At 38.6% G+C, this 26776-nt stretch overlaps 1 protein-coding gene across 5 annotated transcripts in view; it reads left to right on the plus strand.

Annotated features, from left to right (window-relative positions):
• LOC115792906 (neurexin-1a) overlaps positions 1-26776 on the plus strand; it is a 255778-nt gene that overhangs the window by 207582 nt on the left and 21420 nt on the right. For 4 of the 5 annotated variants that reach the window (XM_030747529.1, XM_030747530.1, XM_030747531.1 and 1 more), the window contains 3 exons: positions 3904-4075; positions 11147-11236; positions 12682-13001. In XM_030747529.1, the coding sequence (XP_030603389.1) occupies positions 3904-4075; positions 11147-11236; positions 12682-13001 (582 nt within the window). The remainder of the gene's footprint in view (positions 1-3903; positions 4076-11146; positions 11237-12681; positions 13002-26776) is intronic. The other variant, XM_030747532.1, reaches the window with a different exon arrangement.

Below are 26776 nucleotides of genomic sequence, written 5' to 3' on the forward strand. Positions count from 1 at the left end.
AGAGAGAGAGGGAGAAGCCAAGACTCAGAGGTAATTAAAAGATAAGGTGAACAGTACAGTCTGCCTGCCTTAGCTGCATTAAGACATTTAGCTTCTACATTAAGAGCATAATAGCCTCTCAGCATGTGTACACACATCTAATACAGTGACGGAATGACGGAGGTACTCTCCCACCTGCCAACAGAGCCCTCACAGACATGTGCACTGAAGGGAGATGTGTTGCAGTCCCGTGGCGTCAGACTTGTGAGATATGAGATGTGACGGGTGCACAATGGTTGTCACCGTGAATGACTCATAAACAAGCTAAACATTAGGACAGCTTACACCACGGTGTTCATTTTTGCCTAGACTGGAGAAGAGGCCCAACACCCTCTCAAATATCACTTCTCACTTGTGTTTTTTTTTAACATTCTGTTTGCATAAGCTCACTTCAGTAAACCATTTCAAACGTCAGTGGATCATTCTGCTTGATCCTCAGGCAGATTGCAAGCAATGCACTATATTCTTTCAACAGGAACATTAATGGGAAAGTACGGTTTATTTATTGATTGATGTATTATTTATGAGAACACTGTTACCAAGCACATTAAGTAAGTTTTATCTAAGCTGCCATTAAGGTAGTTTTATTAACTTTCACAGGTATCTGCTCAAATATGGTTTTGTTGATATACTTAAGAAAAGAAAAAAAAAAGATGTGCGGAGTGTTTAGTAGCTTTACAGCTGGTACAACAAGAATCTCTGTGGTGGTAAAATGAGGGCAGATGGGGAGTTTTAACGAGAAACTGACACCCTGAGTATTTCCGAAACTATTCCACCACCCTCCAGCTGAAAGGATGAGAAGCATAAAAAAAAAGAGCAGATTATAGGAGAATGGTGGATCAACTTCATCAGTTAATTAAACTCTATTGCAGCTTGATGAGCAATTAATCAAGGCAGCGTGCCGAGTGTCAGGCAGGGCTGAGTTCTTCGGATGTGATATGTGTGCACCGTACAGTATGCTCCCAGGGGGAGCAGCCCTGTGGGGAGCAACACTTACCAAGTGAGCAGCCCAAAAATTTTGCGGGGTATAATGGGCTGGGTTTATGTAAGCAGCTATCAATCACTCTCTGACATAAGCCTGCACCCTATTAGAGCAGTAGGATTATGCTCTTCTCACTGCTGAACTAAACTGAGAAACTGCTTGTCTAAGTTGATCGAATTTTAGGAAATGCTGAAATGTAATGGATTATTATTTAGAAAAAAAATAATAGCGGTGTTAAAGCAAATCCTCAGAAGGCGGAGGCAATAGCAGTCAAAGTTAATTACTTTAATATGGGAGAAACGTGCACTCTAACCATGTCAAAAAGGCTGCATTTACTCCGTTTGAGTACTCAGTTTTTATCTTTTATCTGGCATTTGACTTCCTAAATCTGATAGTCTGGTTTCTCTCCTTTGTCTGTTGCTCTCTTTCATCTACCTCTTCATATCTTTCAAGGCTTTTTTATGCTATGGGAAATTTGAGTTGGCAGTTTGTGACTAAATGCAGCAAATTTATTAACAAGGCCGTGGGGAGCATTAGAAGTCAATTGAAGGAGGCTATTAAAAGACGGATTTTAATTGGGTTGGTCGGTCCATTAAAACATTTTTTCTGTCTCTCTTTTTCTAAGAGCATTGACACTAGAAACTCCAGAATTAATATGTTGAGTGTGTCCTTAAATGACGGCTCCCTTTTGAAACCAGAAGTTCTAGATTCATGTTAAATCTCACAGCATGTACAACTGCTTAAAATAAAGTACAGGAAACTGTGTGAAAATCAACATCGGGAAGAGGTCTGGTGATGCCAAATCCTCATTGTATGTGCTGCATTTAGCCCTGCCGAGGGCCTGCAGTCTCTGTGACTCTTGCTGAAGGCTTTCAAGAGGGGCAAATCTCTTAAAATGATACAGATTACAACTACCACATAATTTTAGTACAAACAAGCGTATAAAGATCATCCCTTCACCCATTCAGTTGTAAAAACCTAAGATGAGACGGTGCCACGCTTGCCATCTACATTTCATCTTTTCTCGTAGTGTTTAGGCCTGCAAGCAGTCAGTGAATCGTGTTGTACTGTATCTTTAATGCATTAGATTATATAATCTGTTGAAATTACATTGCAAAGCATACAATTGTCCTAGTTTTGGTAACGTGGTGTGACACATTACAAATGGTTTTAATTGCACTTTAGCTCCTGGCTCTTGAGACACGCTCTACCCATTTTGCACTTTAAGGGAACTTGGCTCCGAATGGATGTGGATGCGTGTGTGTGTGTGTGTGTGTGTGTGTGTGTGTAAATGTTATGGGTGGGGGGTGGGGTCTTGAAAAAGCAGTCTGTGCATATGGGAACGTTAGAGATGCAGTGTAGTATTGGGTGTGCTGACTGGATAATGACATGCAGAGTGCTGTGCTGCTACAGTAGGCTGAGCCTCCAACCAGATGCTCCTTTCACTGCAGCTCATAAGCAGAGAGAGAGAGAGAAGCTGCACCAACATATGCTCTCATCTTAGCTGGATTAAGCAGTAGCATTCAGGGACTCCGATCATGAACTGTAACAGAGCTTATTAGAATACATAGGAATCATGTGAATCAATCGTGTGAATCAATCATGTGACGGAGTCTGTGGCTTAAGCTGGGTAAAACTTCCTTTGAGGATTTCACTTAATTTTTCTGTGCTTATGTTTTTATGAAAGTCACTGTAAAGATGGCAGTGTTCAAATGCTGATTCAGTCTAACAAAAGGCTCAGATTCAGTCATGTCAGGGTTGAATGTCTGTGTTTGTGTGATGGATGAATGAATGGCGGAATAAAATGAATTAGATGCTGCATTTTTATTGCACTTTAAAGAACCAGATGTCAGCCTCCCACAGAGGGCATCAGCAGGCACACAGCATATGAAGCTCAAGAGAAAACTTAACACTACATGAAATGATTTTTTTTTTTGACACAGTAAAAGACACAATGCACAGTTCTTTTTTAAGAAGACCACAGAACTTCCAGGAGTGATGCCACATCCGAGAACAACACATATGTTGTGTTAATATGGCTGCCAATGCAATAATCCAAACAGCCACACAGTAATCTGCCTTATGGTCAACCCAGCAGGTCTTGCAGATTAATAAATAGACATTCTGAATGATATCACACATTGTATATGCACAACTAACAAAAGCTCCAATAAACACATCTTGAAAAGAGCACATAAAGCTATAAATTATACTTTAAAAGGTGAAAGGGGTAAAGTCATAGGAGCACAATAATGGCACGTCATGAAAAAGCTATACTAATGACTTCATTCACGATTTCCTTGTGTTTTCTCATTTTGTGGTGATGAAAATTTTAAACTGCAAAACATTTTTTTCCTGGTTCAAAAATAAACAGTTGCCTTATTAAAACAGAAGCTGGTGGATGAAAAATGCTAGCCTTGCTCCTTCTTTGCATCCACTCTCTCGACCAGACTTTTAATCCGAATTGTCTGATTTAAATGGGCTGCAGGCCCAAAAGTAATGCACACATGGTTCCCTTCTTTAAACAAATGTCAGCTTATCACTGAATTATGGCTTTTCAAGTCCATCCATCCAGGGTACACCCCAAAAAGATCTCCAGTCTGTTGCAGAGCAGTGGAATTATATTAGACTTGTTTTTCTTCTTCTTCTTCTGTTAGATCCTTATTGTATTAGTAATTCACTAGTGTTAAATCATTATAAAAAGTATAAGTGCTCAAGGAATTATAGACTACCAGCCTACTACCATATAAAAATCCCAACTGTCTACTTTTTCTGAAACTTCCTGGTCTCAGTAACTTCACTACACCCCCGTAGCAATACTCTACACAACAACATTTGTTGATTGCTAAAAAATGTTGTTTTCTGTGTTCTTCTCTTTTCAGGATAAAGGAAACATTGCCGTTGTATTTAATGTCGGTACAGATGACATTAATATTGAGGAGACATCAAAGTTTGTAAATGACGGAAAGTACCATATAGTGAAGTTTACGAGGAGTGGGGGTAATGCCACTCTGCAGGTGGATGACCTGCCAGTCATTGAGCGCTACCCCACAGGTGAGTCACCCACTTTGCCTTTAATTACATCTGCTGCCTCCTAAAGGCGATAAAATGACCCAGATATTATCAAGCAGGCTATTAAAGCCTTATCTGTTAGGATGTTTTTATGTTGACTTGGCATGTGCTTTAATTGCTTTTTTTATGTTTCTGTTTCCAGCAGCTTTTGAGAGTAACACCAGTGTTGCTGAGTTGTCTTTTTACTAAATCTTTGATGTCTGTGTTGCGTTTATCTGATAACCTCAGGGCTGAAAGATTTCACTTTAGGTTGCACACTCCTAAAATCTAAGCCTAAAGCATGAACTGTCTATATGTGCAACCACCCAACCTCTATAGATGTCTGCATCATATTTGTCATACACCTAAATTATCAATATATGTAATAATACATAGTAATACAAGTAATCCAGATCATTAGACTATCCACAGACAAGTTATTTTTATGGAAAGTAATTGTGTGCCATTCCAGTATGTATGTGTCTGCCAATATAGCAGATTGATTGAATTAAGGTCACGGGGGAGACAAACCTGTAATAACACTGTCAAAGTAAATCTGTTGCGTACTCACAATTAAAGACCTGATGATCAGCTTCACTGCAGCATCTTGTTTAGCCATAAAAATACACTTTGATATTAAAAATTTTCACAGCATACACTACAATTACTCACAGACTAAAAGCAAGCTGTATTAATTTTCCTAGTCAATAGTGTTACTAATAATTTAAATTGTGTTACACCTCTCATAAACACAGTTTACATGACAGTAGAAGATACATTTGGTAATTACTGCCCCGTGTAATAGGCATTTAGTAATTGAAAAAGAATAAAATATGTTTGTAGTTTTACATTTTAAGACTGGAATAATTTTGTTGGTACTGTATATATATATATATATATATATATATATATATATATATATATATATATATATATATATATACTGTAGAGTCAATGATGTGAGGAAATCTTTTGAACGATTTGGGAAAAATTCAATCTCTCTGTCAACATGTGTGGGAAGAAATTTCTGGCAATCCACCTCAGCAACAACTCAACAACACTGGTATATTTGTGTAGAATGAATGTAGACTATAAAATGTCAAAATGTAAAACTATGGTTAGTGTGATATAAAATGCTTCTGCCTGTGTTGTTGAAATTGTTAACATTTTTAAACATTTTGCTTAAAGGCTTTGACAAAAGTTACTGATGCTTAAAGAAGTGGGAATGCAAACACCAAAATTACTATGTGGACAAGTGTAGCTTTTTTTTTTTTTTGTCCCCATGAGAGAAAAAGCTGCAGCACCAAATGAAAAACATTTGTTGGATTTTTGAGCGTGCATAAAATGAGTGGGCAACCAGACAAACAGAAGACAAATTGAACCTGTCGCTCCTCTTTTGCATAATGTTTGGTGACCTTTTTAGCTATGACCAGTGCATTCATCCAAATGAAAGATGGTTTTTATGACTTGGACTCAATCCTCCCTGCTTGCCTCAGGTGGAAAAGCGAAACTAATGGCTTTTGACATGTTGTGGATGGGGCTGAATGTACGGCAGGGTTAAATGCCCGCATGCTACCATCTCAATCTTCAAACAACAAACACCCAAAGACCACCAAAAACCTGATGATACGCACTTGTGCACAGAAATTCAAATAAATTTGGTAAAAACAACTTCTTATTGTAGTATACATCTACATCAGTGGTGATATTATCATTAAAGTTTTAGTTCAATAACTCAGTTGTATATATTTTGTACTGGTGGTTAACATATTGTAAGAAAGTCATGTATTATAAAATGTAGAAAAGCTTAATAATAACATAAGACTGAGTCCTGTTATGCTAAGTGATGAGTTATAACTGCTGCAGGGAAAAGTGACCGATCTCATCCCCACCAATCATGCGTTAGTGACAATGCCAAGTCCAGCTACCTTATTAAGCTCGTTGCAGACTAATTACATCTAATCACAATTACTGCGCAGTTCCTCCCCTCACCCCCAGCACACAAAGCTATTATTCTCTCAGCTCGCCTGCAGTTTGATTAGTATCCGTGTATGCCTCTAACGCACTCATAATAGCAGCCCTCAGCCACTCTTAGGCCACTCACAGATCAACAATGATTATAATAAGAGTAGACAGCAAAGATAAAAATGATGGCTAGAGAGTGGGAAAGACAGAGAGGAGGAGTTTGTAGGGGAGGGAGCGATCGTTCTTAAAGCAAGGAAATAATTGCTTCACCACAGCCTCTATTGCTGCCCTGGTAATCTCATTAAAAAGTCTCGTACTGCATACTTACGGGCCATTAAAAGTCTTTAGTACAATTATTAGAATCTAAAATGCAAAAATACACACAGAGACACACAACTAGCCGGCTATTTGTTGTAGCTTAGCTCGCCTTCTTTTGTCCTCTCCCTGCCTTCATTCTGCGACACACACAAAAGGCTCAGCAGCAACAAAAATAAATAAATAAAATCAGCTCCTTCTCCTGAGCCTTGGCCATGGAAGTAATACCATCACAATGGTGCTGCCAGACCCGCAGGGTACAGTGCAGTATCCTATCGGAGCACCCAATGAACACACGCTGCACACAAAGATAATAGAGAAGTCCCTGGCCTTATTCTTTTACTGTTATCAGAGCATGGTGCACTTACAGAGCTCACTGTCTCTCACTCCACTCTCCTGAGCTCTGAGTTCGCTCTTTTTCTGTCCTTTTTACCTCTATCTGTCCACGCCGGCCTCCGTGTGCCTCACCCTCTGTCCTCTTTTTCCAGCTTGTGGTGTGGAGTCTGATTTATGGGCTACAAGACAAGAATGGTTGGCTTTATCCATCAAAGCTCCATCCTATCTGCTCTGGTTTTACCTTTGTTCTATCCATGAGCTCATTGAGCCTATTGTGCAAGCTCTCAACACTGAGGATGTTTAAAAAATAGCACAATGGCTGCCACAGTTAGAGAAATGGGGGAGCAGAATAATAAAAATAATAGTGAGATTTGTGTAGGTTCCTCCTGTTTAATTCTCCCAGCTCCATGAACAGAGGAAGCATTTGCATATTTGTTCATTTAATGTGGTGAGTGTCCTAGGGCTTGTAATGAGATAAAGCTCCCACCTTATCTGACCACTTTATTAACAAAAAAAAAAGAAAACAAGTGAGCGAGGGTAAAGCAGGTCGGTTGGGATGGCTCAGCTGAATCACTGCTGTCTGGCAGAGGAGATAAGCTAGGCTGTCCCACACCAAACCAAATCACCACTCAGCAGCAGTCACAGGCTCCGCTCACAGGCAGGATGAATGGGCTCTGCTGCTGCATCAAAGCCCAGGGGATAGCATTGTTTAACACTTCGGTGTCCCACAGTGGGAATCAATACACGATCAGACCTTGATTATATCCACACTTAATTAACCTCAGTATAAGGATAGACTCAGTGTGCCACGGGGTACAGAGCCAAACTGATAACGCTCTACTGTCTTTGAAAATGGAGCATGTTTTTGCACAGAAGTAGAGGATTTTGGCACAGTGGCATGCTGTGTGCGAGGATAAGTGTGCATGAGTGTGCGTGTGTGTGCTTCCTGGGTATGTATGTGCCTGCAGCTGACACTCCTCAGCGTCTTTCTTTGAGTTTCCTTGCATTCTTCCTCAACAAATTGTCATCTTCGCACCAAAACTCTGATACCAGCGTGGAAACCTCTACTGAAACAAATTCTGAATGAAAGCTACAAAACATCAAGAACACATCAGACTGTAACTATCAAGTAACACGTTAAAACGCTTTGAGTGCTCAAGTAAAGCAGAAAAGCACTATATAAGAACTAGTCCATTTAGCATTTAACTTATAAAGCATATCTGGAAATTTGCACTGATTAATGAAAACACTCAAAAAAAGGCAGTGATATAGGTGCTTTTCTTTTTTGAGACTAAACTCATGTCCTCGCTGTTCTCTCAACAGCTGTAGGATAAATGTTCTCCAGGGCTCAGTTTGATGCTGACCTCTCCTCAGATGAGGTGTCACAATAGCACGGAATGGAGAGGTGACATAACCAACACCCCATGACTAAGAAATGGAGATGACAGGAATTGACAAAGCCCATGAATGTTCCATTACAACAGCAATCAAGAATTATTCATTAATTTATCACATTCTAAATGATAGGAAGCGCAGCTGTGTCTGTGTTTATGCATGCTTGACTCAACAAATACGCTATTTACTTCTGTTTGAGTGACGTATGCTAAAAAATGCACTGCACGGCTTCTTGGGGAGCTCATTAAATCTTTTTTTAAGTGAAAGTTGAGTAGTCAAAGTTAAGTTTTACAAGAAATGACAAATTGAATTTGACATGCATTTTCAAGTTTACAAGTTTAAACTGCTTTTGTTAAGAAAGATGTAGAAAAAGTAGAGAAAACTAATGTATGCTGTATTGCCTCAGCCATCCAAATCATTGAATTCAGATGTTCCAGTCACTTCCATGACCGCAGGTGTATAAACCAAGCATCTAGGCATGCAGACTGCTTCTACAAACATTTGTGAAAGAATGAGTTGCTCTCAGGAGCTCAGTGAATTCCAGCCCGGTACCGTGATAGGATGTACAACTGGACTTGTACAACAAGTCCAGTTGTGAAATTTCCTTGTTACTAAATATTCCACAGTCAGCTGTTAGTAGTATTATAATAAAGTGGAAGCGACTGAGAACAGCAGCTCAGCCACGAAGTGATAGGCCAGATAAAATGGCAGAGTGGGGTCAGGAGATGCTGAGGCACGTAGCGCACAGAGGTCAGCAACTTTCTGCAGTCAATCACTACAGACCTCCAAACTTCACGTGGCCTTCAGATTAGCTCAAGAACAGTGCACAGAGAGCTTCATGGAATGGGTTTCCATGGCCGAGCAGCTGCATCCAAGCCTTACATCACCAAGCGCAATGCAAAGCGTCAAATGCAGTGGTGTACAGCATGGAGCCACTGGACTCTAGAGCAGTGGAGACATGTTCTCTGGATTGACAAATCACACTTTTCTGTCTGGCAATTCGATGGATGAGTCTGGGTTTGGTGGTTGCCAGGAGAATGGTACTTGTTTGACTGCATTGTGCCAAGTGTAAAGTTTGGTGGAGGGGGGATTATGGTGTGGGGTTGTTTTTCAGGAGTTGGGCTCAGCCCCTTAGTTCCAGTGAAAGGAACTCTTAATACTTCAGCATACCAAGACATTTTGGACGATTTCATGCTCCCAGGTTTGTGGGAACAGTTTGAGGATGGCCCCTTCCTGTTCCCACATCACTGCTACCAGTGCACAAAGCAGGTCCATAAAGACATAAAATTTGGTGTGGAAGAACTTGACTGGCCTGCACAGAGTCCTGACCTCAACCCGATAGAACACCTTTGGGATGAATTAGAGCAGAAACTGTGAGCCAGCCCTTCTCGTCAAACATCAGTGTCTGACCTCACAAATGCACTTCTGGAAAAATGGTTAAAAATTCCCATAAATACACTCCTAAACCTTGTGGAAAGCCTTCCAAGAAGAGTTGAAGGCTGACTTCATATTAAACCCTATGGATTAAGAAGGGGATGGTCACTCAAGTTCATATGCGTGTGAAAGCAGATGAGCGGATACTTTTGGCAATATAGTGTATGTTTGTCCATTACAAACTAACTTTCTCAATGTGCAGTATAATGTTGTATAACTAGGCATTGTTTTTACATCTTGCTTTCTGTAAGTAGTCAAATCAAATAATGTCCATTATGTTCCTGTGTGGGTTTGTGTAATGCAGTCTGGACTGCATCTTTCCGATCACTGTTAAAGGAGAAGTGTTGCTTCTCTTCTACACAGCCCCTTGCACTCCAACCAGGCACAATCAGCTGCAGACAAATTTCATAAGGTGTGCAGACAAGATTTTACCCTTTTTTTCTGTATAGCTGATCCTCAACAGTAATCCAAGCTGATGCGATTAAATATATATATATATATTTTTATGCGTCTTCTTACTTAAGATCTTTCATTAGACCAACTGTGGATCTTTGACAAGGTTACCTCCTTTCCTTCATGTCTTTGCTTTGCAAACCTTTGCTCTCAGAAGCTATTTTTCCACCGAATCATTGTTAGCTACCGGATCTTTTATCTGCCAGAACTGAATTAATATAGTTGATGGGACAAACATTGTCAATCTGCCAGAAGAATGGAGCTGACTGAATTCAATCTCAGCAGACAATACCAGGGGAAAAGCACTCAGAGACAGTGCCACTTTGCTGAAAGTCTTCTGTTCTGTAGAGGTTATTGGCCTTGACAAAAGGGTGATGCAGAGTTTGCCCTCATTAATGCTAAAGTGGCCCTCCAATATTGAGTGGAGTTTTTTTTGTACTTTTAAAACACTTCATTGACATCACTGAAACGCATGTAAAATATGCTCTGGTCAGTCAAATCATGACTTTTTCTTCTTTATGACTTGTAGCTTTTGTCAAAGCCCTTTTCTTAAAGGTTTACAGTGTTTGTATCTACAGTACTTTGACATTGTCTTCTGACTTCTCTCTGATTACAAGCTTTGAGTACACACTGTTAATTTTTATATGGAAAATAGTTTATTACTTGTCAATTAGTGTTTTGATAAATGGGGTGGGCATTTGTAATATGTTAAAGTTAAATTGTTATATTATTTAAGCCATAAAAGGTTTATTTAATAATAAATTTAAATGATGTTCCTTTGTGAAATTGTATAAATGTAACTAGTTTAAAAGTCAGATAAAAACATATAGAGGGAAATGATAAATGGGGTGGAAATCTTGGGTAAAGATATTGTAATGGATGTATAAATTTGTGATTTTGGTTGGTTTTTAACATAGGTTTATTAACTTAGATGAAACATTTACATGCTAGTCCTCTTATTTTCAATTAATATAGGCCTAATTTGTTGGTTAAAATTAAAATAAAATGAGTGAAGTTTGGTCAAATAATGTTTTAGTAAATACTGTTTTTTTAAACATACAAAACTTTTTAAATATAAAAACCTTGTGCAGTTGTATAGCTCTAGCATTAAGTATGGATATTTAACCTTTGACCTTACAGATTGTAACCAATGAAATGTCTCTTTAAACTTTAAAGGCAACAATGATAACGAACGCCTGGCGATTGCTAGACAGCGAATCCCATACCGACTTGGTCGAGTAGTTGACGAATGGCTACTCGACAAAGGTAAAATCCCTGATTAAAATTTCAAATAAAATAATTTGATCATAACCAAGTTGTAGCATTATTTTGTAAATAATAAACCATAAAAATAAATGTTCAGTAAAACTTTAAAATTAAAATGATTTGAGCAGTTAAATTTAGTTTTTCACTCTTTTTACAATAATGTATTTATTTTATAGATGTAAGCTTTTTTTAATACGTGTTTATTGTCAACTTACGGTTAAAGGGACTGTAAATATGAATATAAATCCACTTACTGAAGTAATACCAGCATTGATAAAATGTTTATAAATTCATGTAGCATTTTGCTGTAAACATAAATTACAAATTAAAAGTTCTAGTTCAGTCATTAGTTGCTGAGTGTTATTTTGAAACACTTTTGACAGTACTGCATATTACTTAGTGTCATTTGATCTATTTTGATTAAACTGTTAGCAAAGATAAATAGCGTGCAATATGAATTGGCATCAGCATTTTGAGTCCCTTTAACATATACTGTAAATATATTTATAGGGCTTTAGATCAAGTAACTGTAATAAAAAACAAGCTGAGTGCATGCACTGTTTCTTTGTTTTGTTTTGTTTTCTTTGTCTTTGTTTTTGTTTTTTTGAAGTTAACTAATTTATCTTTTCACTTAAAATGTGAAATTAGCATTAAATGTTTTCTGTTAGTTTTTTTCTGTTTTGCATTATGAAAATGGTATCATAAAAAGAGTTGGTTTTTTTGTTTGTTTTGTTTTGTTTTTGTTTTTTTTGTTTGTTATATATGCCCAACCATTTTTGTTCTAAGTGCATTTTTTCTTTAATTTGGTTGCTTTTGCTAAAAGGATGAACAGTAACAGTAACAGTGAAGTGTCTCCTGCCTCCTGTGAGAACACTTCAGTCCAGTTCTCACGGCCTGTAGCCAAAGACGAAGCTTTCTTGTTATTCACTTCTTTTCCAGCTTGCAGTATACCAGATCCATAAGTGATAACATTTAATGGAGAATTGAACAATAAGAAATGTATAGTAAAATATACCATTTTAGCTTTGTTATCCAATTTTTTTCCGTTTTATTTCCCAGCCAATTTCCAGCAAACAAATTATTCATTTAGTCATTTCAAGATTGTGTTATCTTATGTTTTATGTAGTTAAATCTATTGCATTCCCTGCAGGGCTACTTTTTCTTAATCTTTTTTTTCCATGCTATTTCAGATTAGACTGACCTTTTAGCAAAGCTACATTGATTTTCTATATCCTGTGTTTTTGTTTTATACTTTTCTTTTCATAGGCATCTCATCTTTTAACTGCAATAAATTAACAGGGTTTGCTCTACAACCCGTAATTTATTGGTCTCATTAGCCATTGGGCAAATAATCTGTCTTTCTGTTCTTTTATTTCATGCTTTATAAAAGTGACCGAGTCCACAGTTCAACATTCTTGTATATATGTAACATTATTTTCCTGCAGGGCGACAGCTTACAATCTTCAACAGCCAAACCACTATACAGATTGGGGGCTGGGAGCGAGATCGCAGTCGATCCTTTCAGGGCCAGCTTTCAGGCCTCTACTATAATGGCTTGAAGGTCTTCAACATGGCCGCAGAGGGGGATCCCAATATAAGGATCCAAGGCAGCGTGCGGCTTGTGGGGGAGTCACCCTCCTCTATCACACCACAGTCAAGTACCACAGCCAATCGCTCAGAGACATTCACATCCATCATGGAGATCACCACCACCACAGCGTCCAGCAGGAGAGTAAAGCAGACAACACCACGAGAGCCTCAGCAAGTAAGATCGGTTTCAAGTGACTTTTTCCCTTTTTCTATTATTTGATCCATATTGTTAATGCATAGTAATGCATTCCAAGTTAAGAATATCCTGGATTAGTATAATACATTTCATTGCGACAGTCATATGAAGAATGCTCTATTTTGTTCTGTTCATGTCTTTTTTCTCCTTGAGACCTCTGGTCTAAAAACTGAGGGAAAATAAGCACATTGTTTCACAATTGGGAGCTGCAACACACTGTTGAGCATTGCTCCTGTGTGCAATCAGATATGGCCCCATGAGGTGTGTCTGTGTTACAGTGATAACCATCACAGAGGTCCTCCATCATCTTTATCGGTTCTGCATGAGTGGTGCAGCATCTGCAGGAGCATATTACTTCTCACATGTCACAATGTGGGACTAAACAATGCAACACAAAATATGGGCCCTATCCGGTGGAGTGGTGATCAGCCCATTCTTGCATAGTCTCTGCAAAGAACAGAAGAGATTGCCTATTAAATACCTCACAATAAACCGGCAGCCATGAATTTGAAATGGAAAAAAATACTTGCTTGAAAAATTTACTGTCATGCCATTGGAATACATATGTGTCTTAGTTTGAATACCTATTACATCTGTTTCAGGCACTGTCCACATAATCAAGTAGGTTTTAGAGGTTTTTAAAAGCATAATTGGTCATTTAAGTCTCCTCCTTTAAATTGGTTTGAATTTCAAAACCATGTCTGCAATTCTGGAATACTGTACCTGCTTAATAAAATTTCCACTAGCCAAATTTTATGCGGTAAAAATAAGAGATGCAAGTAGATGTTACTGACTCATGACTCACTTTTTTTTTTCTAGTCTCAGTACAGATGAGACTAGAAAGCTGGAAATGCTTTCATGTGTCGTTGCTACAAAACTAAACTAGAAGCAGCATGACCCAGAGGACACCCTCAAGTTGTATAAACAATCAAAAGCCAGCCTCACCTCACTAATTGGAGAAATGTGCTTTAACTGAGCCAAAGCTACTCTGTGATAGTTTTCAAACTTAATTGGGCATTTTACATTATATTAAACACTCATAAAAAATAAGAAGGGGAAAAAAACATGGAAATTAAAAGAGGATGCATGCAAAGTTAAAGTGTTTGTCAAAATTTCAAATAATTCATGGGTCAGATGCAGTAAAAGCCTAGCTGTCAGCTAAAATATCCCATAAATCAGGACTTAATCAGCTTTTGCAAATATATTTTAAAATTATTTTTTACTCACGTGGGTTACAGGGAGATTATAGCATATCAGTGAGTGGTGGGTTTAACTTTAGACTAAAAAATATTCACACAATAAAAACAATTTGATTTGAATTCCTTTTTGATTGACTTAAGAAACTCAGTGGTTTTTAAACCCATTTAATTCATTTCCACATTAAGGCCTACTGTTGTCTTCAAATTAGTGTAAAAAGCCTTTAACCTTGAATGTTCAAGTATCTATGAAAGGAAAATTAAGCCTTTTACCACAAAAATATCAACTTTATTAAATTAAATAGCAAAATAAAATATCAAGGCTTTCTTTAATATTAGCAGACTGTTCGACTCCTACAGATAACACGCGCCTTAGCACAGTAAAGATTACACATTACCTCCTGTCCCCTAACTCTCTCCGACCTGAGACCGGCATAATAGTTTGTGTAAGGGTGTGCGGTTGCTGACAAATAATACAATCATAAATATTGATCCGGTGGAATAGCTTTCTCTCGGACTCAGCATGAACCGTTGCAATAGCATGTAATGCAGGTGAAATATCAGACAATAGACTATAATTATATTCCAGCTCCATGCGGTGATATGAATTGCCATCAAGGAACCGAGAGATTGGCAGAAAGGAACAGCTTTGATAAAATGGATGCCCCTCTTTTTCAGACCTTTTCATCTGGAGCTCAAAAAGCTGATTTAAAAGACCATGACAAATAAGAAATGTAGTAAATCACAGAGATAGGCATTATGTGCATGGGCATCTGCCTACATAGATATCTGACATTATGCCATTTTGTTAATCACATTCTGCTTTACTGCTTTAATCAATAGCAATTAACCTTGTAGAAAGCAGATGTATAGTTATTATTATTGAACTGTGTCCAGATCACAGCTTTAGGGAATTAAAGGTCAGTTTATGCTTCAGTATGTCTGTAAAGCTTACGGTTGATTAGTGGTAATTTGTTTTTAAATTTAGAGATAGTATAAAGTTGTGCTGCAAGCTCACCTTTAAAGTGGGAAGAGAGGACTGAAAGTAAGAGAATAGTCAAGTCGACTAAAGAGTTGCTCGGTGCTGTAGGTGGAGAGATGAATGAGGCATGCAAAAATGTGTGCATTGGGACATGTCAATGTGTTCAGTTTGATTCAATGTGACAGCCTTCCTATGGTGAGCTCCTGTGGTAGGACATTACTGTCTCAGGACACTACAGTAAAAAGAGATGGTGCATTCACTGTCCTTTCTGTTGAATAGTCAGCATTTATTCATTGTCCAGCTGTTCCATCTCCCCTCTGATGGCGAATGCAATTCACTGAATGCTTTTATATCCTAAGAGCCTCACATTACTGGGACACATACATTTTTAGTATGGCAGGTCCCAGTGGATATAAAATGGCTAACGCAGGCAGTGGCAGTATCAGGCTATAACCACTGAACCTCGGTGAAAAAAAGGTGCTCTGGAAAATGTCGATCAGACTGTCAAAAGGAGCAGTTGGATCCAAAATATTAACAAAAACATATCTGGGACCTTTTATACATCTACCTGGCAATGAGAGGTTATGACTCAACATATATTGTAGCTAAAGTATATAGTAGAGTTAAAGTTAAATGGTTGCAGCTTACAACACTAAATTTCTTAAGAAAATAGCAGAACAACTTTGGCTTTCTTAATGTGACATAATTTAGGCTAGATGCAATCAAATCTTTCATTATTAGACTGGATTATTAATAAATGACCATAGTTTAAAAAATGTGAACTAACTAATGGTCAGGTCAGAATGGGTTAATCTTCTTCATCTATAACAATCATAACCGTCATTAGCCTCATACTTGATACCTGCTATTCAATAAAAGAGAAGCATTATCAGCCGTGGTGCCTTGCTGTGCACATGTGAAAATTCAAGCACAGTGAAGTCTTTCAGTGACATTGGCTCTGCAGATTTAGGGTGTGTCTTCTTTCCTTGGCCTGGCTGCTTCCTAGGGGGAAGCTCCTGCTAGTCATCATTATAATAATGGTTTTAAAGGGTCTGTCTTCTCAGGTGCCCTATCCAAAATGCTTGACTGGGGTTATATGGTAATTGAATACTGTGGGCTTTGACTTATGGGTAACATTACATTAATGTCATTCTTCTCAAGTCACTGGGTGTCCACTCATGCTTTATTAACACGGATATTATCATCTTAGCGCACACTGGCATAATCAGGAAAGAAATGCACCATGGGAAAAAAACTGGCCAGTCAGAGTTGTTATTTTAATTGTGATTTGAATTTTACAACTTCTTAAAATATTATTGGATTAAATTAAAATGTTAAGACCACTCTTATACAGAGGATAACTGTGAGACCCAGACTTCTTATTTTTATTTTGATCATATGATCAATTTGATGAGCTTCCCTGGCCCAGAGATTCTAAACTTGGGTGTGAGATAGTGGCTTGTGAGGGAAGCTGATTGTAAGGGCTGGACTGTCAAAGTGTCTACTCCCTGCAGTGGTGCCTGGTAACATCCAATTAAATGATAATGAACATGTGTAAGCATTCACAAACAATACACCAGCTATTACTATACACACACACACACATAGAAATGATACAGATTTCTCTTGCCAGATTTGTACTATTTTTTTTTCATTTATCTTCCTTTTTTTTTAAAGCACGTTTGGACCACTCACTCCTCTCACCCTTTCCCCTAATTGCTGAACAGAGCTGAAGTTTTTGTAAACTTAAAAAAAGAGATACAGTGTGTGTGTGTGTGTGTGTGTGTGTGTGTGTGTGTGTGTGTGTGCGTATGTTTATAATACCTTGTGGGGACAATTTTCCTGACATATACTACGTTGTGGGGACCAATTGCTCCTTGTGGGGACTGGAGCCTTGTCCCCACAAGGGGAAACCCTGTTTTTGGGTCAGGGGTCAGAGTTAGGGCTAAGGTATGAATTGAGTTTAGGTTAGGGTTAGGGTTAGGTATGTGATGGTTAGGGTTAGGAAAAGGGTAAAGGTAAGGTTTAGGCTGTAGAAATGAATGGAAGTCAATGGAAATTCCCCACAAAGATAGCAAAACACACGTGTGTGTGTGTGTGTGTGTGTGTGTGTGTGTGTGTGTGTGTGTGTGTGTGTGTGTGTGTGTGTGTGTGTGTGTGTGTGTGCTGATGTCCTTTTGACCCCAAACTGCCCACCCACAGAAGTCTAAAGGCAAAACTTGCAGCCACTGGCCAGGCACTAGTGTTTGTAAAAAAGATTTTGTTAGTGTCTTCATTTCCTCAATAAAACATGTTTCATTTGGGATATAATTAATTTAAAAAGAAAAAGAAAATACGAGCATTTAGTAGTTTAACCCAAACCACTGAAAAGAAAAGAAAAGAAAAGAAAAGAAAAGAAAAGAAAAGAAAAGAAAAGAAAATGAAAAATAAAAAGGTGAATACTGCTATCTACCAGAGCCATTGAGAGCTTGTGACAGTGATGGATCCTCACCTGCACTGCTCTGTATTATCAGCCCTGGCCAGCGCATATGTATATAAATCTTTGAAGCTTTCCTAGTGTAGGACTGCCATCCACCATCCACCAATGGTGTCGTCCGGCAACATGCTCTAGAGTTGGTAATGGCTGCAGGGGAGACGCAAGGACAGAATACTCCAGCAGAAATGTGCTGCAGTATATAAAGCAGTGTTACACATATGTGTCCTTCTCTTTGATATAGGTGCTTAATATACAGTTTGGTGTAAAGAACTTCCAGGTTCTTGGTTTTATTAGGATATTTTTTTTAACCGTATTTGGTTTTAAATATGGTGATTCCTTTTTTTAAGCTTTTTTCCCCCCCTTTTGCATTTGTTAGAAAAGGTAAAGGGTTCATAAATAATATCAGTAGGACACAATGTCTGGCATTCATGAAACTCTGCATTACTTTTGTGCCAGATCATCTAAGGGATGTTAAGCTATTCCCCCTTAAGAAATCAAAACTTTTACCCAATGGTGGCACTAAAAGAAAAGGCACAGGATTGCTAAAATCATTTAAATTTCTCTTCTGGGGACATTTAATATCATATATGGGAAAACCTTACAGAAACATATCAGTAATTTTAGATGTCATATGACATTTCACGCTTGCTATGTTTCTTTCATAACCTTTCTACATTGTACAATTTCAGTTTTATAGCTTGTTGCTGGTGAAAAATCAAGAAATGCAGATTATAGCCTGTTCCTAGGGAGAATGAATGGCCAGTATGTCACATCATTGCCACCAGATAGCCAATTGCCCCCACTATTTCTGAATTAACCCTGGGTGAGGTGGGTGTAATGGCCATTCAGGGGAAGCGAGGAACATTCAAAACACATTGTGTGGGCCATTTCATTTGCACTCACAGCACATGGTTCAGTTCCAGCTGAACTGGCTTATAGTGGCTCTGTTTATCTTGGTCCCTGAGACAAGGGGCCAAAACCTGACCTCGCTATAATTCTCAGGGATAATCGAAGATTTGACATGCTGCACTGCTACACCTTCGGTGCAGTGTTTGGCTACCTTTTTTGCCTCCCTTGCTGACTCTCACAAAACACACTATAATAACCTTTGTGTCACAATAATCTTGCAGTGAGAAATCTTCTCCAATCTTCTTAGTACCCAACGACCGCTCAGTCTGCACCGTCGTTTATATAATAAACATCCTCGCCCAATGTCTTTATTCTGTTAAGTAATACCTCAAGGCATGATTGATATTGGTAGGAATAATTTTTTTTTACAAATTGAGGCTGGAATAAGTCTTTATAGCTAAGATTTAAGGCTAATCATGCATATTCACACAAGTCTTGGGTTTGATTGAGAGCGTGCTTCTTTAATTGTGCTGCAAATGATGCTCAGTCTTGGGCTTCAGCCTTCATTTGGTTTGTGATGCATGATATCTACCTTCATTTTTTTAATATAAATTTGTATAAGTCTTTATACATCTTAATATGGGTATCATTCTGAATCAAATGTCTTAACTAATTGTCATCAGTAGATCAATTCCACAGTTTCATGTTCCAGCTCTCGTCGCACTTTAAGATAATAAATGTCAACTTAACAGCAATGAAAAGTATTTCAGTTCACTATGTCACTTTTTTTTCCTGAATGCACTAATGAGGCTGATTTGGCACCAGTATTAAAATGAATCTTTTGTTCGGGTCACTTTCCACTCGCACTGCAGTCCTTTTGTTGCTCTTTTCCACCAAAGAATCAACAACAAGAGTCATAACAGCCGATCACAAGGAGCTTCCCAAACCAGAAACTGTTCCTGTTCTGTGTTCTTACAGTACGAAACAGAAGACAGAGGTGGAACATCATTTAAAGAATTATAGCTGTGGAGCATTCGGATATTGCTCACTATTCAGCAATTTCCAGATGCTACTTATGTTGTCTGTACTGTGCAGGCACGTTGGAAACAAATTATTATTATTACTGCAGTACAAAAACACACATCCTGTAATATTACTGTTCCTGTTTTATTTCTCTCCATACCAAATTCAAACTGTTCCCATATACAGTAAGTGTGCAAGTAAATTCTCTTTATACAGCATGCTTAAACCCAAGGTGCTTTACAACAAAATTTAAGGTGCTTCTCTGAGGCCACTTGGGAGATCATTCTGAGTCTCGGTGCAACAACAGCAACAGTGGTCAACAGTGATTAGGAAGCAGACCTTAAGGATATCGAGGGAGTTTATGGATTGACTGCACGTGCAGGTGCACGTCTGTTTAAGGCTTTAAATACAAACAGTGCTGCTTTATATTGGATACTGTAATGCAAGGCTGATAACACTGCAGTAATGTGAATCCCATGTAAAACTATAATACAACATGTATAACTTGAATTTAGTATATCTGCTTGATCAGTGCCAAAGGTAAGGGCTAGTAACACACTCCCAAGTGGGAATAGTATAATAGAAAAAAAAGCAGAGCCTGTGCTTAGAGATGATTCAGTTGAGCAGTCCATTTGTCTATTCCTGTTACAAAATCAGGCATTTTGTTTTTATACTGTGCGTTTGTACTGTGCCTTTGCTTTTGATTGACAGGCTATATAAAAAAAAAAAATTTTTAATAACTAATGGAAAAAATGTGCATGCGCTGTAAAATTCATCCCGCTGATATCAGACGTGAGCACATTGTCATTTCTGAATTTCACACTGGATTTTATTTTTTTAAGCTTTTTTAAGCACTAGTGAGCTCATGACAGTTAGTAATGTAGACTCCCAAGCTTTTTGGGAGTCTACAAAAAGACGTTGGGATGCTAAAATAAATATATATAATAAAATGTTAATACACGATATATAAATATAACACAATTTTTTTTGGCAAAAATTCAACTTATTGAGGTTTTAAATCTTTGTGAAAAGAAATTATCTTCACACAACATACCTAATCAGAGCCTGTTTTTTTTTTTTTTTTTAATATTGATATTTCAAGACTGGGTAGAGACAAATGGGAAGTTACTGATTTGTAAAATGATTTTTTTTTTTCTATCTAGTTTCCTTTTCATATTTGTATCAGGAATTGTCACCTTCTTAAACAAGTGGAACTGTTTCCTTCCACTCATCTAGACACCGATCTCATTGAAAAATGAAAACCAGTCAACCCTTTTTCCTTAAATTTTGCATTTGTGGTCTTTTCAATTAAAAAAAAAAAAAAAAAAAAAAAAAAACAGACGCATGCAGAGAAAACGGTTACTGAGGAAACAAAGAATGCTCTCCATTAAAAAAGGGAGAATGATTATTCAGCAACAGTGCAGTCATGTTGGATGAGTCTGATTTTATTCAAGATATTAAACCAAACTGTCTCGTAGACTTACAAACATACTGCAGTGTTTAGTGTGAGTGTCAGTGCCCTGTAAGGTTGTGTTCAATTATTCAGAGAAAGAAAACATCCTCGGGATAAGATTTCCCCTGCAATGCAGATATATGGGATTGACCGTCATGCCATTGAGATACTATAAGCTTGAGGATAAAGTAATAGCTATCAAAGATCTCACTTCACTGACAGGTGCACTATTGATTTTTCTAACTTTATTATCTTTGTTATACCTTATTAAAAAGAAAACTGCTATCACCACCTTCTGTGGAATAAAAGGAAAAGCTCCAGTGGATAATTCAACTCCTCTCATTTCACAAGAGCAGAATTGGGTTGAATACGTGATGTGGAGATGGATGGCTCTCCTCTGCAGCACTTGTTTGTGTTCCTGACCTCCCCCACCTTCTCCCTAAAGTGAGGGTGCCTGTCGATTTTGGTGGTCCTGGAGTGTGCTGCCCCAGACCCCATCACGGTTTTGTGCCCACCCAGTGCTGACAGATGGCACAGAAGGTAACGCTCTGGACCTGCAGTGGCCCCAGCCCCGTGGCGTTCACTCCCAGCAACAGACCATATCCATCATCTCACGCTCACCAGGGGCTATTATAGAAACTGCCCTTCAACATTGTGTTGTAGAGTCCATGTGACTCACTGATTCAGTCCACCTTATCAGGGGCACATGCCAGCTTGTCGACACGTGTTGGCTTGATTTGATGAATGCTTGTATTATTCGAGAACTGACAGCAGAGATGGGCTCGTCTGCGGCGGGAAGATGATCGGCACATTAGCCAGCTGAGACAGCAGGATGCCTTGTCTTCCTTTGAAGATTTATTTTGAATTAGGCTTTTCTAAAATTGTTTCAGCCAAGTTCCTCATTGTGCCATTATTATTATTATTTTTCTTTAAACGCATGTTTACTTTTGCAGGTTTCACACTACTGCCAGCAGTGCTGAGAAATACAGATTGTTCCACTAAGACTGTTTGGATGACAAGAATGAAACCTACGCAGTGTGAATGTTGTCTCTGTTGTTTGTTAAAGGGTGGCTTGTGTGACAGCTTTACAGCATGTTTTATAGACCATATTGTTGTCTCTTAGGACCTTTGCTTTTATGATTTGCATACAGAATATAGTCCTAGGCAAATTGTTACACACAAGAGACAATTTTGTCCTACAGTGTGTTGCCCCCACCTGCAAGATTCAGAGATCAGCCAGTTTACATTAACATTCATGAACACGAGCGCCGTGCCAACTGCTCATTGAGCTGTGCTGAGCTCTCTCTATTTTTAAAAGTAATTTTAGTCAAAAACAAATAGAAAGTGTTCGGCACAAACTGCTCCTTTATTAACGAACACAAGTAGCGCTAGTCAAATTTGACATTTTAATTCTCGCCAAAGAGATATCATATGCTTCCTCTATCCTCGGATAAAGCCGGTAAATTATCCTTTTGGGTGTAGAAAACAAATGCGCTGTATCTGGAGTTTGGCAACAGAGTGGTAATTGAGTCTACAGCTACTGAGAGCGTTAGATTAAGATCATACTGTATACATTTCAATTTCAAGATGGCTGGCTGTGTTCAGGGAGCAGCCATCTTGACACTTGATGAGCACGATAAAGGCAGTTTAGGGATGGACTGGAACACAATATGAAGTAATGTCATTACCAGATTAAATTAAGATAAAACAAATTCCAGCTGGTACAGAAATAAAATAAAGAATACCGCATGCCTGCAGATAAACCTTGTCACACAAGTGGGCACGAATAAGAGGGAAATGGAGAGATTGGTTTGGGAAAGAGGTAATATTTATTTGAAGTAATAGTTTTCCATTTTGAAACATAGATTTGTTTGTTGTCTTGGAGAGAGCAAGATCAGAAAACTGATAATACTCTCATGTATGTATAATATATAGAAAGCTAGAGCCAACAGCCAGCTATATTGGGATACCATAAATGGGGAGGAAAGGCTAATCTTAGACGTTTTCATCTGCACAAAAAGAGGTGAAGCATTGTGTGATTTATTCTAGACCAGGTGCAATAACTACCAGCAGAAGTGCTTTTACATTTCCATTAGGTTACGGTATCTTTTGATAGCCTGTTTCCCTTTGCGTAAAGTCATTGTGCAAACTATAAATTCTTTGCGAGCCCAAAGCTACAGTAAATGACAGGTCAAGTTAAAAAAAAAAAAAAAAAAAAAAGATAATTTATTAGGAGAAAATCTAGTCATGAATTGCTGTCCTGAACTCTGGCATTACAGCACTGCTGCGGGGATGGATTAGCGAAGAAAAATCAATTTTGCTTGAGAGACTTCATAAACGATTTCCGCCTGATTTTTATTGCCGTTTCTTTTGTTTCCTCTGTGCCGAACGAGTGCCTCGCTCATTAGCTTGTAGCATTCACACTCGCCCCTTCGTGAATGACAAATCCCCACCTGGAGGACAAGAATCAGATTACGGCGATGCTCTCGGGGAGCTACAGGTGACCCGGTGTGCTGTTGTAGGGCAAAGCTGCTCTTCCTCTTTCCTCATGTCATGTTTTTGCAAACGTTACACTTGGGAATTAGACCTCAGTACATTCATCTCAGCAATGATGGCATCTATATTAGGATGACAAATTTGTTCCTGTCACCTCGTGAGGGACTGGGACTGCATGTCAAGATGCAGGTAAAGTCAGGAAGACAGTGATTTGTGGCCAAGCTGCGTATATCTTCCCCTCCTGCACTCTCTTTTTCAAAACACACACAGGCACATGCTTAGATTTGTCATCTATTTTTAGATTTTGAGGATAACATGAAAATGAAGAATCGCATAGTCTCTTTGGATTGAGCCAAACTATTTTCCTCCAAATTACAAGCGTTTGTGGTTAGCATTTAGATAGAAAGCACAATGATTACAAGCTATTCTCTGGTAATTGTTATGCTTCTCTCATTCCTGAGCTTATCCTTAGTGTATGCTATTCCTCCTGGGCAGTTCCCTGCTCTCAGGCCAGATTACTACCAAGGCGAGGTACAGACACGCACAGAGCTCCAGATTCGATTTCAGATAACGAAAATATCAGGGCATCCAGAGGGAAAAATGCTTCAGTGCAGACAGATTTCATTTATCTGAGAAGTGTGAAAGGAAGGATAAGGGGGAGGCACAAAGTCAACCATGTAATATACTTCTATGGAGCTCTGTTTATGCATAGGCAAGAGAAAGAAGAAATGAGAGAACATGAGGGGGAGCGTAGGAGGCAGATAGCAGCAGATAGTGTCTTATGAATATCATATTAAGATTTTATCATTTAGAGCATGTAGCTAACAGAAGGCATCCAGCCTTCTCCCGTGTAATCGGCTCGAAGCTGTCTACTACATGGCAGCGGCTCAATATGCGCTCTCGCAGCACTGTGAGTTGACTACAGGCATTCGTCCATATTGTGTGCACATTATTTATATGTCTCCAGTAATAAATAATAAGCACCATGTTTAATTGGAATCAAAATATCAACTGTTTATCATACGTCGCGCAGAATGTCTGAAGTTGTCTGGGAGGATGAATTAGGCACCAGTCACACATGGTTCACTCTGAGTCAGTGACTGACATGGTGATAGCGTGACGCAGACACTGACTGGGAAATGGACTTTGTGTTTCCTCCCACACAGCCACAACTTTCCTGGTTCTTTTGGTGGCTGAGCCACCAATATCATACGCTGCAGTAAGTTTTGAATTTGCATTAAGGCCGTGCAGATGACTGTTTCTGGAAAATAAGCACAACGGGGTCCTGAGGGGGACTTGAGGAACATCTACAAAGCGGTGCCTACAAGCAGCCACATTAAAAGGAGTCGTCACACCGCAGTGTTCTCGGGAGTATGTTTAATGAGGGCAGAGGCATGTGTACATTTTAAAGCAGCTTTGTAATTACCTCGTATCTACACTGTCTTGTACACTACACCTTTACGATCCTACATGTCCCTACGCATCACTCTCTTAAATGAATCCTTTGTTTTATTCAGCAGAAGCATTTGTGGTTCTGTAGACCAAACTAACAATTCACGTGTCACTATTCACTTATTCATCACTTTATTAGAATCTAAATATGTTCATTTCCTGGACTGTCCTTCTGTTTTGCATAAATACACATTATGTTTTTGGGTAGAATCCACCACACAAAAAACAAACAAACAAAAGGAACATTTTAAAATCCCTATTCCGATTTCTTTTTAACTGGGAATATGTGTGTCTCTGTGTGAAGCTCTACTTGTGTGTTTCCACACTGCATGCTGTGGGTGTACCAGGAGGGTGAAGCTGCCTCCCAGCATCGTGTTCAGCTGTCTGGGATGCAGAGTTGTAAGCCTTGAGGAAGATGTATGGCAAGACAGGAACATGTGGGTACCAGGGGAGGAGACAGAGAGCCTCGGACCACTCTTTTTTTAATGGCACTCCTTTACTCAGCCTGAGGTCCAGTTGCAGCAACAGCTGCTTCGTTTTAAATAAAGCAAAGTCGATCTCCCAAAATGTCTCAAAATGGAGCAAGGGAAAACAGCTGTCCACCAGGCTTTATATTATGGAATACACAGGAAATCAAAACACAGATACTGTAATTCATTACATAAAGTTTTTATTAATTTCTTATCACTTTCAGCTATGAAATTGTGTGATACCTTTGTGCTATGTTCATTCATTTAGGTCACTGGAGTTAGAAAGAGCAGTTTAGTTTATTATAAAATTATGCAATATATTTTAAAAGATCATCATCTTTGCCTAAAAATTACATAAATTCTATAGTTTTGGTACCTTGTTTTGTATTCCATTCCAGGCTAGAAGGCGGATTGATTTTGAAACAGGTTAAACTATGAAGTATCTAAATTAATAATTTGGTTTTACTGAGAAATACAAAAAATATTTTGGATGCTATTGTGGCAGATTTGTATTTTTTACTTGAGCAGATAACAGCACCATGTATTGCTCAGCGAAATGCTTCTTGCTGTCATATATATATATATTTGGCTTTGTTGATTGATTTTTTGAAAAATGCATAATCTGATGTAAACCCATTTTGCCGAGCATACAGTAGAAAATAGCTCCGTTATTTTTCCCCAGTTATTTGTTAACTGTACTCTTAGTTGTGGTGGTAGACTGTTATCACAACGTAACCTTGTGTCAGAGTTGTTCTTAAACAGCTGTTAAAGAGAAAGCAAAAAGATCAAGATGTTATGAGCGTGATGTTCTGAGTGTGTACTCTACCTGTCGCATTGGTGTTTGCTGCACAGCTGTAATAGTGATAATGCCATTCCATTGTCTTTCAGCCTTGCAAGTCTGTATCTGTGTGAGTCCATGAGGTTGACAGCTTGGCAGGGCAGCAGTAGGAAGAGTGTGGGCGAAGGCCAGGCAATACACTGAGCTGAACTCACAGTCTGAGAGGCCCACATGCCTTCATTATTCAGTTGGAATCTATTGAGCATCTGGGACTAAATTATTCATCAACATCGACCTAGTTCCAGGGTGCTAAGTTAGATACTTGGATGTCATCAGGCGTTCTGATAAGACCTGCTGCTGCAGTATGATATCTGCCATGGGTAAATACATGGTATGTGCCTGGATCACAAAGAGTACGAGTCATTACTTGATTTTTTTTTTACAATCTAGTTTTGAGCGACTGACCCTTTAGGTGTGCTGAGCTCAGTGTAAGAATAGGGAGTAATTTCTTCATCCTATTTCTAACCATGAGCCCTTTCTATCTGCTGTCCCGCTGCTTTTTTCCCCCTCTTTCACTGG

Source organism: Archocentrus centrarchus, chromosome 15 (genome assembly GCF_007364275.1).
Source record: "Archocentrus centrarchus isolate MPI-CPG fArcCen1 chromosome 15, fArcCen1, whole genome shotgun sequence".
NCBI lineage: Eukaryota > Metazoa > Chordata > Actinopteri > Cichliformes > Cichlidae > Archocentrus > Archocentrus centrarchus.